The sequence below is a fragment of the Zea mays genome, chromosome 9 (assembly GCF_902167145.1).
Source record: "Zea mays cultivar B73 chromosome 9, Zm-B73-REFERENCE-NAM-5.0, whole genome shotgun sequence".
Lineage (NCBI taxonomy): Eukaryota > Viridiplantae > Streptophyta > Magnoliopsida > Poales > Poaceae > Zea > Zea mays.
In genome coordinates this window covers 76,944,866-76,965,028 of record NC_050104.1, presented here as the reverse complement: position 1 = coordinate 76,965,028, position 20,163 = coordinate 76,944,866, and the positions used below count along the sequence as shown (strand labels likewise).

Below are 20,163 nucleotides of genomic sequence, written 5' to 3'. Positions count from 1 at the left end.
GTAACTAAAGTAAATTCGCAACTCATGGCACGCGAACATTGTCTGCTACTCATGGTTTTTTTTTATGTTATGTATCGTGCTGCATAGGATGTGGGAGTTTTCTGTTGCGCTGTATATGATTCGCATTTGGCCTGACTCGCTTCTCTTTGCGGCCATCTACGGCGTCGTGGAGACATCCTCTCTCGTGGTGCTCGGTCCCGTGGTGGGGACGCTCGTTGGAAGGGCCACATACCTTCAGGTCACAAACTCGCAATCTTTCGCCAATCAGTTTTGTCTATTTGTAAATAAAATTGACCTAATCCATACTATAATACTGGAAACAGTAGCAAGCCATGACACGTTGCTCTGCAACTGATAAAAACTTACCATGAAGAACAAACATTTGCGCTTCATCATCAGGTTTTGGGCATCTGGCTGCTGTCGCAAAGCATATCCTTGATTGTCGCTGGAACCTCGGTGACCACCCTGCTCATGTATGCCAACCTGAGAGCCACAAGGTTCCCGGCATTCATGGCGCTGGTCGCCGTTACCAACGTCTCCGGCGCTCTAGCTGCCCTCTCAGCTCTCGCCGGCACCATACTGATCGAGAGAGAATGGTACCTTTCTTCACTGTCCTTTACTGGAACCTTAGTTGAGCAATGGGTGACGGTGCAGGGTGGTGGTGATCTCGAGCGGCCATCCTCCGTCGGTGCGGACGGGGATCAACTCGGTGGTCCGACGGATCGACCTGGGCTGCTCGTTGCTGGCCCCCGTGCTGTCGGCTCTCGTCATCAGCCTCGCGTCGACTCAGGCCTCTGCGGCTGTGCTGGCGCTGTCCACCGCCGCCTCGGCGGGGCTGCAGTACTGCCTCTTCGTCTCCGTCTACAACGGCGTGCCCGCCCTCGCCGCGCCAAGACAGCCCAGAGCTTCGGACGCAGAGCGCCCGCCGCCAGTACCGATGACCGTCGCGCCGGCCGAGGCCGAGCCGACGCAGGCGTTGGATTGGAGGGCGAGGCTGGCAGATAAGCTCTCCGTCGCGTCCGGTTGGGAGTCGTGGGTGGTGTACGCGAGGCAGGACGTCGCGCTTCCCGGGGTGGCGCTCGCATTCCTCTACTTCACAGTTCTCAGGCAAGCTAAGCTAGCTGCAAGTCACTCTGCGCTCAACCCTGCAACAGCTCACAGTCACAGATATGATGAATGAGTATTAATTTGCCACCAAGTGGCAATTGATGTGCAGCTTTGGTACGCTGATGACCGCGACACTTGACTGGAAAGGCATACCTGCATACGTGATCAGTTTGGCGCGGGGCTTCAGCGCCATTGTTGGGATCGGAGCGACCCTGCTGTACCCGCTCGTGCACTCCCGGGTTACCACGCTCCGGACGGGGCTGTGGTCCATCTGGATGCAGTGGTGCTGCCTGCTGCTGTGCGTGGCCTCCGTCTGGGCGGCCACCGGCGTGGCGTCCGCCTGGATGCTCATGGCCGGCGTGGCGACCTCGCGCCTGGGCCTCTGGACGTTCGACCTCGCCGTGCTGCAGCTGATGCAGGACGGCGTGCCCGACCACGAGCGGTGCGTCGTGGGCGGTGTGCAGAATGCGCTGCAGTCCGTGTTCGATCTGCTCACCTACGTCGTGGCCATCGTCATCTCCGACCCAAAGGTGCGTGCGTACGTATAGTCACTAATGGCTCTAAGAGGATGACGATAGATGATAACCAGACCACTCATATACTGATATACGACGTACATGCTCGATGCCAGCAGGATTTCAGCAAGATGATCGTGCTCTCCTTCTCCCTTGTTACCTGCGCCGCAGTCATGTACACGGTGCACGCCTACCGAGCACAGAAAGCAGCGTGCACCTCTTCCACCTCGACATGACGTGATCCTGGAAAAGAAGTGCGAGACTGCAAGGTGTAGGGATGAAAACTGAGCGGCTTATGTATGATTGATTGCCTGCATGGTTTTATCCTAGACCACTGTATGTGTTAATTTTATCTGAACCTATGTTTGGTTACTTGTACGTGGAGACACAGACTTAGAGTGGTAATGGATCACGATCCGAATACCGCTTCACAAAAAGTGGGAGTACTTAAATAATTTTAGTTCAAAAATAAATAGGAATAGGACCGGACCCTAATCCGATTTGATCCTTAAAATTTTTAGTGTAAAATCTAGAACCCATTACCACCCCTGCGCGGACTACACGAGCCAATACGAAACAAATCATTTTGGAGCTATTTAGTTGCATCCGGTATACCCGAAATGAGCGTATCTGGCCGGTCACGCTCACGAGCCTGACTTCCTAGGCGCAGCGAACCAATCAGGCTTGTGAATAGCAAACGATTTTGAGACTATCGACCCCCTAATTTGTGTTTCCACTGCTCTTAGTCTTCTTAGTTTTCATGTGCCCTCAACATTTTGCAGTGTTCTTATTTGGTATTTGTTGGATCAGATGGGAATCTGATAATTTTGAGGCTTTAGTTGTATCTCAATCAATCAATTTTGAGGCTTTAGCTGTATCTCAACCAATCAGGGTTAACCAAACCATTTTTAAACTAAAAACCGATCTTCACCGAAAATGGTAAACAGCTCTAAAACCACCGGTTTTTCGAAGAAAATGACCAGTTTGTATGTTCAAACTCAAAAACGATTTTTTAATCCCGGTAAGAAATCGTGCTTCTCAGCTGAAAAATCGTGGATACCGTGGAGACATTGTTGTTGTTATTATAGTGTTGATCAACAACATACTTGATAAGTACGGGCGTACACATGTTCTTGCTACTGATACATGATGACGTATGATTACTTCCACAACATTCACATGTCCTTCTTTCGCTACGCTGCTTGTCTAACAACGATTCATACTCTTGTACTAGCATGCTATCTTGGTTGAACCTGATAGATATATTAGTGCACAATGCATATGTTTCCTACACTATGTATTGAGAGAAAGGACTGAAGCGGTGAAGCCACAATATGTACACATACAATATCCAAATAAACCCTATACAAATAAGAATATACAAGTGCACGCATCTCTAACAACACCATGTGGTGATTTAGACGAATGGGTGGATAACTATCCAGCTTTAATTCAAGGACAACATCCTTGCTTTATATGAGGGTCGGGGCACAATGGAAGCGGACCAAAAAAAACAGCAAGCTAAGCTGTCATAAGCATTTCACCGAACACCTTGTGTCATGAACCAAAAGAAGCACTTAAGCTTCAAATCAAGCAACAACGTGATGTCCAGTAGTATAACAACGCTATATGCGCAACAATTAGCTCACCACAAATTTCAGCACTATCAACAGATCACCAACATACCAAAGAACACATATATGCCCCCATGCCAACATGACCATACACCAAGAAACTTGAGGGATGGCTCCAATAGCAAGCAAAATGATGAGAAATTAGCACATATGACAAGTAAAATACCCAAGCAAGTGAAGACACAGGGATTTATGTGGGGAACTCTTTACGGAGAGAAAATCCACAGGCGGCGGCAAGCAAGAACTCCAATATGAAGATGAAGAAAACAAGAGATGGGAGCCAACAAGTGAGGGGATGGAGGCTCCGGATCCCCAAATCACTCTCTAAAGTTTTTGGATTTGGTGTCTCTCAATCTCTCCTCTGCTCACTCTAACCCTAGCTCTCTTTCTCTGGTTTTTTTTGTAAATGAGCTAGGCTCCTTCCCACGCAAGACAGAGCGACCATGGGCTGCTATTTAGGGCTATTTTGGCCTTTTTGCAGATGACCCCCAGGGTAGCTGTTTGCAGATGACCCCCTAGGGTCAATGGGAGCTACCGACCACATTTCTCCATCTCAGCGACAATTGAACCATAGAGCGAATAAAAGTTCAATCTTCAAACTCTTCATCTTCAAGTCACTAACTCAGCATGTAAAAATCTCACCGTCTCTAAAGCTCCACATGGGAGCTAGCTCGGTCAAGCATGAACACCCACCAAACTCAAGCAGTGCTCAACCATGACTCTTGGGACCAACTTGGTTAACATATTAGTTGGGTTGTCTTTTGTGCCAATCTTCATAACATACAAAGGTTTGTTTTTCACATAAAGCCAAATGAAGAAATTTTGCACATCAATATGCTTGGTTCTCTCATGAAACTTCTCATCTTTTGCAAGATAGATTGCACTTTGATTATCACAAAAGACAACATGATCAACTTGCTCAATGCCCAAATCACCAAGAAAACCATGCAACCAAATAGCTTCCTTCACTGCCTCAGTCAAAGATATAAATTCGGCTTCTGTGGTAGATAAAGCAACTATATGCTGCAATGTTGCCTTCTGACTAATGCATGACCCACAAAACTAAAACACATAGCTAGTGATGGAATGCCTGCAATCAAGATCCCTAACAAAGTCAGAATCAGAATAACCAACAATCTATCCCGGATTGACTGCCTTTTGATCAAACAACAAACCATATGTGCTTGTGCCTCTAAGATAATGGAGAATCCACTGCACAACCTTCCAATGTTCTTTGCTTGGCTTTGACAATAAAATGGCTCACAACACTAACTACATGTGCAATATCAGGGTGTGTGCAAACCATAGTATACATCAAGCTGCCAACAACACAAGCATAAGGAACTTTGGACATGTACATCTTCTCCTCAGCATCCAATAGCCTAGATGAAGTAGATAGCTCGAAATGTGCAGCTAATGGAGTACAAACGAGTTTTGTTTCATACATATGAAATTTGTTGTCATAACCGGATTTAAGGGGTCAAATCCGGGCGCGAATCAAATGTGTTCTAGGATCAAGTTTCACACATATGACGACTCATGGTACAGAACGAATGTCACATCTTTACTATATAATGGAGTTCTATACAAAAATAGTTAAATAATTACATCATAAAAAAATAACGATCCAGCAACCATAGTTGACTGGGAGACGACGGCCCAGACCTCTCACGAACTCATTGCGACATCCTTCATGTTCCTCATCTTGTATTACCTATCCTTGACCTGGGGGAATGTGAGTACAACAAGGGTGAGCTCACATACGTTCATCGCTCACCAAGTTGTGGGGAATAATATGCATGAGCTCACTCTAAGTAGGGGCTCATGTGAAATGTAAGGCTTACCAAAGAAGATGGTTAAAGCTGAGCATTGCTTTTGAAGTTAGTCAAAATTTTATTAGCAGTTACTAAATGTAAGTAGATACCAACCCCAAAAAAATAAGAGATCACAATTAACAATAACACCCACAATGCAATGCAAATAACAAATTGAGGTTAGTTCCATAAAATTAATCATGCAAGAGTACTGAGTTGCTCTTAACCATGAGCACGACTGATATACCAGTTTTAGACTCTATAGAGGTTGTGCCCTTTATCCACAAGTCGTGTTACCCATTTGCCAAGGGATCGCGACTTCCCATTCATCTCTACCGAGGAGACAAGGCAGGGTAGCACTACGAGGCCTTTACAAAGTTCCACTAGTTTCAGAAAACCCGCTACGGTTTCTGAGAAGGGCAATATACGAGTCCCTCGTCCGAAAATCCATCGCAGCATGATCGACCTGAGAACCTCCCTATACCGCAGCTCCTCTACCGCCCTTGCCACTTTCGGGTAAGGTAGTCCTCCACTAGCTTTCCTAATTAGTCAGCCAACGGCGTCCCATTCCACGGTAGCACGGTTATCTCAAGTTAAGCTGCATGTTCCAATTAACACAATGATCTTGTCATGAACAATAATTAAAACAACAACATAATTGGAACATGATCATAATTCAAATGTAACATTAATCCAAAAACTAGGTAGAGCAATAACAAGTCCACCCAATAGTTCATTTGTCTGCAAGGGGTGGGCTAAACAGAACTAGGGAAAACAAATTAGGTCCTTTCAAAATAACCTGAGCATGCCACAGTGATTAATAGAGATCATTATTAGGTAAAGAAGAGCGATCAAGGGCACAACTTGCCTTAGACTTGAGGTCCCCGGTACTTCACCAAGTTGGTATTTGGTTGACTCATAATGTCGCTGCTACTCGTAGCAATACATACAAATAGACAAGAAGTATATAAAAATAATAGTACACCAAACATGAGAACAAACAACGCAAGAGTATTCTACGCGCTTCTACGAGATAAAGTTGGAGTTACGGTTAAAAAGATATGATTTTCTAAAATTGTAGATGATTAAATAATAAAACTATGTTTATGTTGATTAATATAAATCAGATGAGAAAAATACTTCAAATATACATTTAATTCATCTCCTCATCTAAGTTATATCTTAACTATGAGTCGGTTTATAATTATTACCTTAGAGAGATTAATTGGCTAAACATAGGCTAAGAGTTATCTAATTATAGGAGTGTGTGACATAATACATCTAATGTTATTACTGTATGGACAACATTAATATGAGACTAACGCGACCAGAACGAAGAAAATCGTGGCAAAAACGAGTAAGTTATGAATTTCCTGAGGTTCCTAGATTTATTTTTATACTAGAATTTCTATTTCAAAATTGATTCTGTGATATACATTAAGCACTAGGGATGTTAGTTCAATAATCCTAAAGTCTAGGGTTCACTTTGAAAAGAAAAGGACTGAACCGACACAATTTTATAACTGAGGTGGACTAAGGGTTTATATTAAGGAAGTCGGAGGTCTCTTATGCATAACTCCCTAGCCAAAGGGGTATCGGCCAACCGGATCCATCAGATCCACTTTCAACAGTTCAGATTAAAAGTCCCTTAACGTTATGAACCGGTATTCACCATGGACCACCGGATCTGAGATCCACGGCTCGCAATACGACCGCGCGCTGATCACACCCGAGCCCTTGGATCATCGATCAACGCACACGATTTAATCCATCGAAGGCTTACACTTGATCTAATCATGACTGTTGGCCCAAGATCCAACGGCCCGGAACCCATCGACCACCTCCCGACGGCCAGGCGTGGCGACCGGAGATCCACCGTGACGGCGCCATTGCTGGCGACCACAGATCACGTGCCAGAGCGTCAAGGCTTTAATTCGACAAGTGCTATACAAAGCGGGTAGAAAATCGTAGGTAGTAGGCGGTTCAATACCTGAATTCGAGTAGTAGAGCTCCCTATCCGCGGGATAGGGCGGTTCGACGAAATAAAGATTGCTCCGATGAGCAATTAGCGGGTCACTGTTGGGTTTCCCCGCCTGAGATGGCCACGGATGAGTTCCATGTGCACCTGCGACGCCCCCAGACCACACCACGTGACCGAACGTCGGTGAATCGTGAGGACCACAATAGCGGCTTCGAGTTACCTCTCGCTTTCTCTGCGCTCACACTTCGGCAATGGTGGCTCACGACTGCATAGGTTGGGATGGCCAAGGGGTTCACAGATGGTCGTATAAATACACTGGTGAGAGACAAAATCCCAACAATCATCCCAAGTGTCTATTCCCTTTTCTTTTTCCTTTAATCTTTTCTGTTTTCTATTTGCCAAATTCAGTTATAAATATATTTTGGATTTTCAAACTCAAATTAGATGCAGAATAAAAAACTCAGCACATGATGTAGCATTCATATTTATTCATTTATTTAATATCCTACATAAGCAAATGCTTTTGGATATGTAACTCACACATAATGATTTTAAGAAAAATAGTTTCTCTATTAAAAGATGCCCTAACATTTATCCTTATATAACACTTTTAAACTTCAACAAAGGATAATTTATATAAGAATACTTTTATTGAATCTTCATTATAAAACATTTATTTTAGGAGACGTGACTTCAAAAGCTATGGGTAAAAAAATTCTAATTCAAATTTTTTTGGAAAATTTTACTATATTCTCAAAATGAGATTTGGGGTGTTACATTTGTGCAGAACCTTCTTGTCGGGGACCATAATTAGTGGTACCCCCAAGACTCCTAATCTCAGCTGGTAACCTCCATCAGCACAAAGCTGCAAAGGCCTGATGGGTGCGATTAAGTCAAGGCTCGGTCCGCTCAAGGGACACGATCTCGCCTCGCCCGAGCCCAGCCTCGGGCAAGGGCAGCCGACCCCGGAGGATTTACGTCTCGCCCGAGGGCCCCCTCAATCAACGGACACACCTTCGGCTCGCCCGAGGCCCAGCCTTCGCCAAGAAGCAACCTTGGCCAAATCGCCACGACGACCGACCGTATCACAGGAGCATTTAATGCAAGGAAGGCCTGACACCTTTTCCTGACGCGCGCCCTTCAGTCGACGGAGCCGAAGTGACCGCAGTCACTTCGCCGCTCCACTGACCGGCCTGACAAGAGGACAGCGCCGCCTGCGCCGCTCCGACTGCTGTGCCACTGGACAGAGTGAGGCTGACAGCAGCCAAGTCCGGCCTTGGGCGCCATAGGAAGCTCCGCCTCGCCCGACCCCAGGGCTCGGACTCGGCCTCGGCGCCGAAAGACGACGAACTCCGCCTCGCCCGACCCCTGGACTCGGACTCGGTCTCGGCCCCGGAAGACGAAGAACTCCGCCTCGCCCGACCCCAGGGCTCGGACTCGGCCTCGGCCCCGGAAGACGACGAACTCCGCCTCGCCCGACCCCAGGGCTCGGACTCAGCCCTGGCCTCAGCCGACGGTCTCCGCCTCGTCCGACCCAAGGGCTCGGACTCGACCTCGACCTCGGAAGACAGACTCGACCTCGACCTCAGAGGAGCCTCCGCCTCGCCCTACCCAGGGCTCGGACCGACCACGTCACAGGAGGGGCCATCATTACCCTACCCCTAGCTAGCTCTGGCTACGGGGAACAAGACCGGTGTCCCATCTGGCTCGCCCCGGTAAAACAAATAATGATGGTGCCATGCGTGCTCCATGACGACGGCGGCTCTCAGCCTCCCTTACGGAAGCAAGGAGACGTCAGCAAGGACTCGACAACCCCGACAGCTGTCGTTCCGCAAGGCTCCAGCGCTCCTCCGACGGCCACGACATCACACGAACAGGGTGCCAAAACCTCTCCGGCTGCCACGACGGCATGTACTTAGGGCACTAGCTCTTCTCTGGTAGACACGTTAGCACACTGCTACATCTCCCATTGTACACCTGGACCCTCTCCTTACGCCTATAAAAGGAAGGTCCAGGGCCCTCTTACAGAGGGTTGGCCGCGCGGGGAAGGACGGGACGGCGCGCACATAGGCCTCTCGCTCCCTCCCGCGCGGACGCTTGTAACCCCCTACTGCAAGCGCACCCGACCTGGGCGCGGGACAAACACGAAGGCCGTGGGTTTCCCCTTTTACGCCTGTCTCCCTCCGGTTTTCCCCCCTTCGCGCTCCGTCTCGCGCCGACCCATCTGGGCTGGGGCACGCGGCGACAATTTACTCGTCGGTCCAGGGACCCCCCGGGGTCGAAACGCCGACAGTTGGCACGCCAGGTAGGGGCCTGCTGCGTGTTGACGAACAGCTTCCCGTCAAGCTCCAGATGGGTAGTCTCCAGCAACCTTTCCAGCCCGGGACGGTGCCCCGTTTCGGGAGTCTTGAGTTCATGTCCCTCGACGATAGCTACGACATGATACTCCCTCCCCCGCCGCGCGACAGCGACAATGGCGGCCGACAACCCGCCCACTGGCGGCGGAATCGACGACCTCTTCCCCACGTGGCGGAAGAACAACATTCGGGTTTGTCCCGTCGCCTCCCCCGCCGACGGAGGAGGAGGCGAGGCAACCAAGGCCAAGCAGGAGGCGGCACCTCGTCAGCTGTCGAGCGAGTCGACGGCGCCGGCGCCCCAACGGGGGACACGTTGGGCATCGACCTCGCGTCTGAGACGAAGACGAGCGCCGTTTCCCCGCAACACGCCAACTCCAAGCGGACGGACGACGCCAGCACGCTCGCAAAGGATTTGCTGGGCGTCACCCTCGTACCTGAGACGACGGTGCAGTCTACCCCTGACGTGACTTCGTCACCGCCCGTCGACCAAGAGGTACCGACCGATTCCCATCTCGTGCCTTTTGGATTCAGCCTCGACCCACCAAGCGACTTCGCTTCGGTGGACGCTTTCATAGAGGCGAGTCCAAACCCTCTGGGGTACGGTATGCGGTCACCCTTGGACCGGCTGACAGTCGTCTCGACCTACGGGCCCTCGGGTTCCGAGGAAGATGACGAGCCCGACTTTTGTTGGGATTTCTCCAGACTTGGTAACCCTAGTGCCATGCGGGACTTCATGACCGCATGCAACTACTGCCTTTCCGAATGTTCCGACGGTAGCCGCAGCCTCGGCGACGAGGACTGCGGCCCAAGTCGTGAATGTTTCCACGTCGATCTAGGGGGTCCTGGCGAAGGCAACCATCTTGGTATACCGGAAAACGACAATCCCCTAGGTCTGCGCCTCGCGTTGACATCCTTCGGGAGCTAGCTGTGGTCCCAGTCCCTGCGGGGGGTCAGGACACACAGCTCGAGCAAATCCGCGAGATGCAGGCCAGGCTCAACGAGGGAGCAGGAACACTTGAGTCGTACCGTCGGGTGAGAGCACCTAGAGGGGGGTGAATAGGTGATCCTGCGAAACTTGAAACTTAAGCCACAAAAACTTGGTTAAGTGTTAGCACAAATAATGCCAAGTGGCTAGAGAGGAGTCTCAACAAAACACAATAACCACAAGAGATCAATCACAGAGATGACACAGTGGTTTATCCCGTGGTTCGGCCAAGACCAACGCTTGCCTACTCCACGTTGTGGCGTCCCAACGGATGAGGGTTGCAATCAACCCCTCTCAAGCGGTCCAAAGACCCACTTGAATACCACGGTGTTTTGCTTTGCTTTTCTTAATCCCGTTCGCGAGGAATCTCCACAACTTGGAGCCTCTCGCCCTTACACTTGAAGTTCACAAAGAAGCACGGAGTAAGGGAGGGATAAGCAACACACTCAAGACAAGAAATCATAGCAACACCACGCACACAAGTCGCAACAAGAGCTCACAACACAACTCAATGAGTTCACAACTCAACTAGAGCTCTAATTGCTATCGCAAAGAATCAAAGGCGCGGAATTGATGTCTTAGTGCTTAGGAATGCTTAGAGGATGCTTGGTGTGCTCCTCCATGCGCCTAGGGGTCCCTTTTATAGCCCCAAGGCAGCTAGGAGCCGTTGAGAGCATTCCAGGAAGGCAAATCTTGCCTTCTGTCGCCTGGCGCACCGGACAGTCCGGTGCACACCGGACACTGTCCGGTGCGGATTTCTTTCCTTTCCTGGCAAAGCCGACCGTTGGCGCCTGGGAGCCGTTGGCGCACCGGACACTGTCCAGTGCACACAGGACAGTCCGGTGCCCCCTCCCGACCGTTGGCTCGGCCACGTGTCTTGCGCAGATCGCGCAGCTGACCGTTGGCCCGGCCGACCGTTGGCTCACCGGACAGTCCGGTGCACACCGGACAGTCTGGTGAATTATAGTCGTACGTCGCCGATGAATTCCCGAGAGCGGCCAGTTCGCTCGAGCCAGCCTAGCGCACCGGACACTGTCCGGTGCACCCAGACTGCTCTGACTTTGACAGAACTTAGCCATCTCATTTTCAATTCAATTTTTCCTGTTTCCAGCACTTATACATAATACATTAGTCCATAAACAATGTACTAAGTCTAGAAACATACCTTTTGACATGATTTGCACTTTGTCCACCACTTTGCATAGATTAACACAAAAACACTTGCGTTGGCACTCAATCACCAAAATACTTAGAAATGGCCCAAGGGCACATTTCCCTTTCAATCTCCCCCTTTTTGGTGATTTATGCCAACACAACATAAAGCAACTAGAACAAGTGAAATATCAATGCAAATGAGAACTCAAAATTGTTTTGATTCATATTTGGCATATATGGATCACTCTTTGCCACCACTTGGTTTGTTTTTGCAAATCAAACTCAATTTTCAATCTCTAAGTCGAACACACTTGTTAAGACATGAAGAGAGTCGTTCCAAGAGAAATTGATTCAAGATTTCAAAAACTCCCCCTTTTCCCATAATCAACACTTCTCCCCACATGAATCCAACTTTTGACAAAAGGAGCCAATAAAAGTATTTTTGAAAACAAAAGCTCTATTCTATTATTTTCAAAATTCTCAAGTGGTAGCTGATCCATTTATTGCTTTGGCCTTTATTTTCTCCCCCTTTGGCATCAAGCACCAAAACGGGATCAATCTTGGCCCCAGAACCCCATTGCCTCACCAAAATCTTCAATAAGAATATAAAGGCAATAAGAGTGCATGAGATGAACTTGGAATGAGTTACTCGTTCATCGGAGTGCAGTGGAGGTCTTGCATGGTCCAAGTCCACCTTTTCCCTTTCAATCCTCCTTCGAGACTAAATCAAGCAAACTCAAGCACATAGTTAGTCTCAAAGGTTCAAGTTGTAACACATCTCCCCCCTAGATATGTGCATCACTTTGCAACGGACTTGTGAGGTCCGGGGAGTGCTTGTACAACTTGAGCACTATAATTAAGCAACGAAATGCATAAGGAACATGATCAAAGGCATAAACACATGTATGCTATAAATCAATCCAAGTTCCGCGAATCTAAGACATTTAGCTCACTACACAACTTGCAAAAGGTTTGCTCATCTAAAGGTTTGGTAAAGATATCGGCTAGCTGGTTCTCGGAGCTAACATGAAACACTTCGATATCTCCCTTTTGCTGGTGGTCTCTCAAAAAGTGATGGCGGATGTCTATGTGCTTTGTGCGGCTGTGTTCAACAGGATTATCCGCCATGTGGATAGCACTCTCATTATCACATAGGAGTGGGACTTTGCTCAGATTGTAGCCAAAGTCCCTGAGGGTTTGCCTCATCCAAAGTAATTGCGCGCAACATTGTCCTGCGGCAACGTACTCGGCCTCAGCGGTGGATAGGGCAACAGAGGTTTGTTTCTTAGAACTCCATGACACCAGGGACCTTCCTAAGAATTGGCATGTCCCCGATGTACTCTTCCTATCGACCTTACATCCAGCATAGTCGGAGTCTGAATATCCAATCAAGTCAAAGGTAGACCCCTTTGGATACCAGATCCCGAAACAAGGCGTAGCGACTAAATATCTAAGAATTCGCTTCACAGCCACTAAGTGACATTCCCTTGGATCGGATTGAAATCTAGCACACATGCATACGCTAAGCATAATATCCGGTCTACTAGCACATAAATAAAGCAAAGAACCTATCATTGACCGGTATGCCTTTTGATCAACGGACTTACCTCCTTTGTTGAGGTCGGTGTGTCCATCGGTTCCCATCGGTGTCTTTGCGGGCTTGGCGTCCTTCATTCCAAACCGCTTTAGCAAGTCTTGCGTGTACTTCGTTTGGGAGATGAAGGTGCCGTCCTTGAGTTGCTTCACTTGGAACCCAAGGAAGTAGTTCAACTCGCCCATCATTGACATCTTGAATTTCTGCGTCATCACCCTGCTAAACTCTTCACAAGACTTTTGATTAGTAGAACCAAATATTATGTCATCGACATAAATTTGGCACACAAAGAGATCACCATCGCAAGTCTTAGTGAAAAGAGTTGGATCGGCTTTCCCAACCTTGAAAGCATTAGCAAGTAAAAAGTCTCTAAGGCATTCATACCATGCTCTTGGGGCTTGCTTGAGTCCATAGAGCGCCTTAGAGAGCTTACACACGTGGTCGGGGTACCGTTCATCCTCGAAGCCAGGGGGTTGCTCCACGTACACCTCCTCCTTGATTGGCCCGTTGAGGAAAGCGCTCTTCACATCCATTTGGAACAACCTGAAGGAATGGTGAGCGACATATGCTAGCAAAATACGAATGGACTCTAGCCTAGCCACAGGAGCAAAAGTCTCCTCAAAGTCCAAACCTGCGACTTGGGCATAACCTTTTGCCACAAGTCGTGCCTTGTTCCTTGTCACCACCCCGTGCTCGTCTTGCTTGTTACGGAACACCCACTTGGTTCCCACAACATTTTGCTTGGGACGAGGCACCAGTGTCCAAATTTCATTTCTTTTGAAGTTGTTGAGCTCCTCCTGCATGGCCAACACCCAGTCCGGATATAGCAAGGCCTCCTCTACCCTGAAAGGCTGAATAGAAGAGACAAAGGAGTAATGCTCACAAAAATTAACTAATCGAGATCGAGTAGTTACTCCCTTGCTAATATCACCCAAAATCTGGTCGACGGGATGATCCCTTTGAATCATCGCTCGAACTTGGGTTGGAGGTGCCGGTTGTGCTTCTTCCTCCATCACATGATCATCTTGTGCTCCCCCTTGATCACTCGCCTCCTCTTGATGAACCAGTTCATCGTCTTGAGTTGGGGGATGCACCATTGTTGAGGAAGAAGGTTGTTCTCGCACATCTTGTTCCTGTGGCCGCACATCTCCAATCGCCATGGTGCGTATTGCGGCCGTTGGAACTTCTTCTTCATCTACATCGTCACAATCAACAACTTGCTCTCTTGGAGAGTCATTAGTTTCATCAAATACAACGTCGCTAGAGACTTCAACCAAACCCGATGATTTGTTGAAGACTCTATACGCCTTTGTATTTGAGTCATAACCTAACAAAAACCCTTCTATGGCTTTGGGAGCAAATTTGGAATTCCTACCCTTCTTCACTAGAATGTAGCATTTACTCCCAAAAACTCGAAAATACGAAACATTGGGTTTGTTACCGGTTAGTAGCTCATACGACGTCTTCTTGAGGAGGCGATGAAGGTAGACCCTGTTGATGGCGTGGCAAGCCGTGTTCACGGCTTCCGACCAAAAGCGCTCGGGTGTCTTGAACTCTCCAAGCATCGTCCTCGCCATGTCTATAAGTGTCCTGTTCTTCCTCTCTACCACACCATTTTGCTGTGGTGTGTAGGGAGCGGAGAACTCGTGCTTGATCCCTTCCTCCTCAAGGTACACCTCCACTTGAAGGTTCTTGAATTCGGACCCATTGTCGCTCCTTATCTTTTTCACCTTGAGCTCAAACTCGTTTTGAGCTCTTCTTAGGAAGCGCTTGAGGGTCCCTTGGGTTTCAGATTTATCCTGCAAAAAGAATACCCAAGTGAAGCAGAAAAAGTCATCAACTATAAACAAGACCATACTTACTTCCTCCTATACTTAGATAGGCGATGGGTCCGAAGAGGTCCATGTGTAGCAGCTCCAAAGGTCTTGATGTGGTCATCACATTCTTGCTGTGATGTGCTCCTCCCACTTGTTTACCTGCTTGACAAGCTGCACAAGGTCTATCTTTTTCGAAAGTTACATTGGTTAGACCTATTACGTGTTCTCCCTTTAGAAGCTTGTGAAGGTTCTTCATCCCCACATGTGCTAAGCGGCGATGCCACAGCCAGCCCATGCTAGTCTTAGCAATTAAGCATGCATCTAGACCGACCTCTTCTTTTGCAAAATCAACTAAGTAAAGTTTGCCGTCTAATACACCCTTAAAAGCTAGTGAACCATCACTTCTTCTAAAGACAGACACATCTACATTAGTGAATAAACGGTTATATCCCATATTGCATAATTGACTAACAGATAGCAAATTATATCCAAGAGACTCTACTAGAAATACATTGGAAATAGAGTGCTCATTTGAGATTGCAATTTTGCCTAAGCCTTTCACCTTGCCTTGATTCCCATCACTGAATATGATTGAATCTTGGGGATCCTTGTTCTTGACGTAGGAGGTGAACATTTTCTTCTCCCCCGTCATATGGTTTGTGCATCTGCTGTCAATAATCCAGCTTGAACCCCCGGATGCATAAACCTGCAAGGCAAATTTAGGCTTGGGTCTTAGGTACCCAACTCATGTTGGGTCCTACAAGGTTAGTCACAATTGTCTTAGGGATCCAAATGCAAGTTTTATCTCCTTTGCATTTTGCCCCTAATTTTCTAGCAACTATCTTCCTATCCTTTCTACAAATAGCAAAAGAAGCATTTAAAGCATGATATATTGTAGAAGGTTCATTAACTTTCCTAGGAATATTGACAACATTTCTCCTAGGCATATGAACAACATTTCTTCTAAACACATTTCTACCATGCATATAGGAAGAACTAGAAGCAAACATGGCATTAGAGTCAAAAGCATCATAAGCATTACAACTCCTATAATACTGTCTTCTATCATTGTACATAAAAGCATGGTTCTTTTTAATACTACTAGCCATAGGGGCCTTCCCTTTCTCCTTGGCGGAGATGGGAGCCTTATGGCTTGTCAAGTTCTTGGCTTCCCTCTTGAAGCCAAGCCCATCCTTAATTGAGGGGTGTCTACCAACCGTGTAGGCATCCCTAGCAAATTTTAGTTTTTCAAAATCACTCTTGCTAGTCTTAAGTTGGGCATTAAGACTAGCCACCTCGTCATTTAATTTTGCAATAGAGGCTATGTGTTCACTACAAGCATCAATATCAAAATCTTTACACCTATTGCAAATAACATCAGTTTCTACACATGATGTTGATTTACTAGTTATTTTTAACTTAGCATTCAAATCATCATTTATGCTCTTTAAGTTAGAAATAGAATCATGGCATGTAGACAACTCACAAGCAAGCATTTCATTCCGTTTAATTTCTAATGCAAGGGATTTTTGTGCCTCTACAAACTTATCATGTTCTTCATACAAAAGATCCTCTTGCTTTTCTAGTAGACTATTCTTATTATTTAAAGCATCAATTAATTCATTAATCTTGTCAATCTTAGATCTATCTAAGCCCTTAAATAAGCATGAATAGTCTATTTCATCATCTTCACTAGACTCATCCTCACTAGAAGAAGCATAAGTCGAGTTTCGAGTACTTACTTTCTTCTCATTAGCCATGAGGCATGTGTGATGCTCGTTGGGGAAGAGGAATGACTTGTTGAAGGCGGTGGCGGCGAGTCCTTCGTTGTCGGAGTCGGATGTGGAGCAATCCGAATCCCACTCCTTTCCAATATGTGCCTCGCCCTTTGCCTTCTTGTAATTCTTCTTCTTTTCCCATTTTCCACTCTTCTTTTCCTGGTCACTATCATTATCAGGACAATTAGCAATAAAGTGACCAATCTTACCACATTTGAAGCACGAGCGCTTCCCCTTCGTCTTGGACTTGTTGGGATGCTCCTTGCGACCCCTTAGCGCCGTCTTGAAGCGCTTGATGATGAGGGCCATTTCTTCATCATTAAGCCCGGCCGCCTCAATTTGCGCCACCTTGCTCGGTAGCGCCTCCTTGCTTCTCGTTGCTTTGAGAGCGATAGTTTGAGGCTCTCTGATTGGGCCATTCAATGCATCATCCACGTATCTAGCCTCCTTGATCATCATCCGCCCGCTTACGAACTTTCCAAGTATCTCCTCGGGTGTCATCTTGGTGTACCTAGGATTCTCACGAATATTGTTCACAAGATGAGGATCAAGAACAGTAAATGACCTTAGCATTAGGCGGACGACGTCGTGATCCGTCCATCGCGTGCTTCCATAGCTCCTTATCTTGTTGACAAGGGTCTTGAGCCGGTTGTATGTTTGGGTTGGCTCCTCCCCCCTTATCATAGCGAATCTCCCGAGTTCGCCCTCCACCAACTCCATCTTGGTGAGCATGGTGACGTCGTTCCCCTCATGTGAGATTTTGAGGGTGTCCCAAATCTTCTTGGCGTTATCCAAGCCGCTCACTTTATGGTATTCATCTCTGCACAATGATGCTAGAAGAACAGTAGTAGCTTGTGCATTTTTGTGAATTTGCTCATTGATAAACATGGGACTATCACTGCTATCAAAATGCATTCCATTCTCGACTATCTCCCATATGCTTGGATGGAGAGAGAACAAATGACTACGCATTTTGTGACTCCAAAATCCGTAGTCCTCTCCATCAAAGTGAGGAGGTTTACCAAGTGGAATGGAGAGTAATTGAGCATTTGTGCTTTGCGGAATACGAGAATAATCAAAAGAAAAGTTTGAATTGACCGTTTTCTTTTTCTCGTAGTCGTCATCGTCCTTTTGGGAAGAAGTGGATTCGTCGCTGTCGTCGTAGTAGATGATCTCCTTGATGCGCCTTGTCTTCTTCTTCTTCCCGTCTCTTCTTTTGTGGCTCGAGCCCGTGTCCGTAGGCTTGTCATCTTTCGACTCATTGAAGATAGACTCCTTCTCGTTGTTGACCACCATCCCCTTTCCCTTAGGATCCATCTCTTCGGGCGGTTAGTCCCTTTCTTGAAGAGAACGGCTCTGATACCAATTGAGAGCACCCAGAGGGGGGGGGGTGAATAGGTGATCCTGCGAAACTTGAAACTTAAGCCACAAAAACTTGGTTAAGTGTTAGCACAAATAATGCCAAGTGGCTAGAGAGGAGTCTCAACAAAACACAATAACCACAAGAGATCAATCACAGAGATGGCACAATGGTTTATCCCGTGGTTCGGCCAAGACCAACGCTTGCCTACTCCACGTTGTGGCGTCCCAACGGACGAGGGTTGCAATCAACCCCTCTCAAGCGGTCCAAAGACCCACTTGAATACCACGGTGTTTTGCTTTGCTTTTCTTAATCCCGTTCGCGAGGAATCTCCACAACTTGGAGCCTCTCGCCCTTACACTTGAAGTTCACAAAGAAGCACAGAGTAAGGGAGGGATAAGCAACACACTCAAGACAAGAAATCACAGCAACACCACACACACAAGTCGCAACAAGAGCTCACAACACAACTCAATGAGTTCACAACTCAACTAGAGCTCTAATTGCTATCGCAAAGAATCAAAGGCGCGGAATCGATGTCTTAGTGCTTAGGAATGCTTAGAGGATGTTTGGTGTGCTCCTCCATGCGCCTAGGGGTCCCTTTTATAGCCCCAAGGCAGCTAGGAGCCGTTGAGAGCATTCCAGGAAGGCAAATCTTGCCTTCTGTCGCCTGGCGCACCGGACACTGTCCGGTGTGGATTTCTTTCCTTTCCTGGCGAAGCCGACCGTTGGCGCCTGGGAGCCGTTGGTGCACCGGACAGTCCGGTGCCCCCTCCCGACCGTTGGCTCGGCCACGTGTCTTGCGCAGATCGCGTAGCTGACCGTTGGCCCGGCCGACCGTTGGTTCACCGGACAGTCTGGTGCACACCGGACAGTCTGGTGAATTATAGTCGTACGTCGCCGATGAATTCCCGAGAGCGGCCAGTTCGCTCGAGCCAGCCTGGCGCACCGGACACTGTCCGGTGCACCACCGGACAGTCCGGTGCACCCAGACTGCTCTGACTTTGACAGAACTTAGCCATCTCATTTTCAATTCAATTTTTCCTGTTTCCAGCACTTAGACACAATACATTAGTCCATAAACAATGTACTAAGTCTAGAAACATACCTTTTGACATGGTTTGCACTTTGTCCACCACTTTGCATAGATTAACACAAAAACACTTGCGTTGGCACTCAATCACCAAAATACTTAGAAATGGCCCAAGGGCACATTTCCCTTTCATCGGGACATCGGGCAGGAATGGGCAGGCCAAGCTCCGGCCGGAGAAGCGCGTCATCTACCCCAGGGCATCCAGCACCGCATCGCCGACGATGTCAGGGCAAGGCCGCCACCGGCTTCCAGTGGGGTCGGCCAAAACCTGGCTGCAGCGGCAATACTTCTCCGCGCGATGCCGGAGCCATCAACCACCGAAGGGCGGCGTATCCAGGGAGAACTCAAGAATCTCCTGGAGGATGCCGCGGTCCGACGGGCCGAAAGCTCTGCCTCCCGAAGGTAGGGCTACCCCTCGGAGCATCGTGCCGCGACTTCCCGATTCATGCGGGAAGCCTCGGTCCACACCGGGCGCACGCGCAACACAGCGCCTGCGCCCCCGGGTCGCCTCGGCAACGAGCACCCTCACCGCAACCGTTGAACCCACCTCGACGAGAGGGTGCGCCGAGGCTACCACCTCAGGCGTGGGGGACGCTACGACAGCGGGGAGGATCGGAGTCCCTCGCCCGAACCACCCGGTCTGCAGGCTTTTAGCCGGGCCATACGATGGGCGCCGTTCCCGACCCAGTTCCGAACCCCGACTACTATCACAAAGTACTTGGGGGAGACGAGGCCGGAACTGTGGCTCACGGACTACCGGCTGGCCTACCACCTGAGCGGAACGGACGATGACAACCTCATCATCCGCAACCTCCCCCTGTTCCTCTCTGACACCGCTTGAGCCTGGCTGGAGCATCTGCCTCCGAGGCAGATCTCCAACTGGGACGACCTGGTCCAAGCCTTCACTGGCAACTTCCAGGGCACATACGTGCGCCCTGGGAACTCTTGGGATCTCCGAAGCTGCCGCCGGCAG

The 20,163-nt window shown here is 48.4% G+C and overlaps 1 protein-coding gene across 1 annotated transcript; it reads left to right on the top strand.

Moving 5' to 3' along the window:
* The first annotated feature begins 433 nt into the window (after window positions 1-433).
* On the top strand, window positions 434-2,054 carry LOC100280373 (uncharacterized). Its single transcript, NM_001153299.1, has 4 exons — window positions 434-596; window positions 655-1,107; window positions 1,217-1,637; window positions 1,742-2,054. Exons 1-4 carry the CDS (start codon window positions 472-474, stop codon window positions 1,856-1,858), a joined length of 1,116 nt encoding a protein of 371 aa, NP_001146771.1. The 5' UTR covers window positions 434-471; the 3' UTR covers window positions 1,859-2,054.
* The last annotated feature ends 18,109 nt before the right edge of the window (window positions 2,055-20,163 follow it).

Excerpts from the sequence above, each read along its gene's own strand:
- LOC100280373 (NM_001153299.1), top strand. The coding sequence starts at position 472 with ATGTATGCCAACCTGAGAGCCACAAGGTTCCCGGCATTCATGGCGCTG. Across the intron at positions 597-654 it reads ATACTGATCGAGAGAGAATG|GGTGGTGGTGATCTCGAGCG; the intron begins GTACCTTTCTTC and ends GTGACGGTGCAG. Across the intron at positions 1,108-1,216 it reads CTCTACTTCACAGTTCTCAG|CTTTGGTACGCTGATGACCG; the intron begins GCAAGCTAAGCT and ends ATTGATGTGCAG.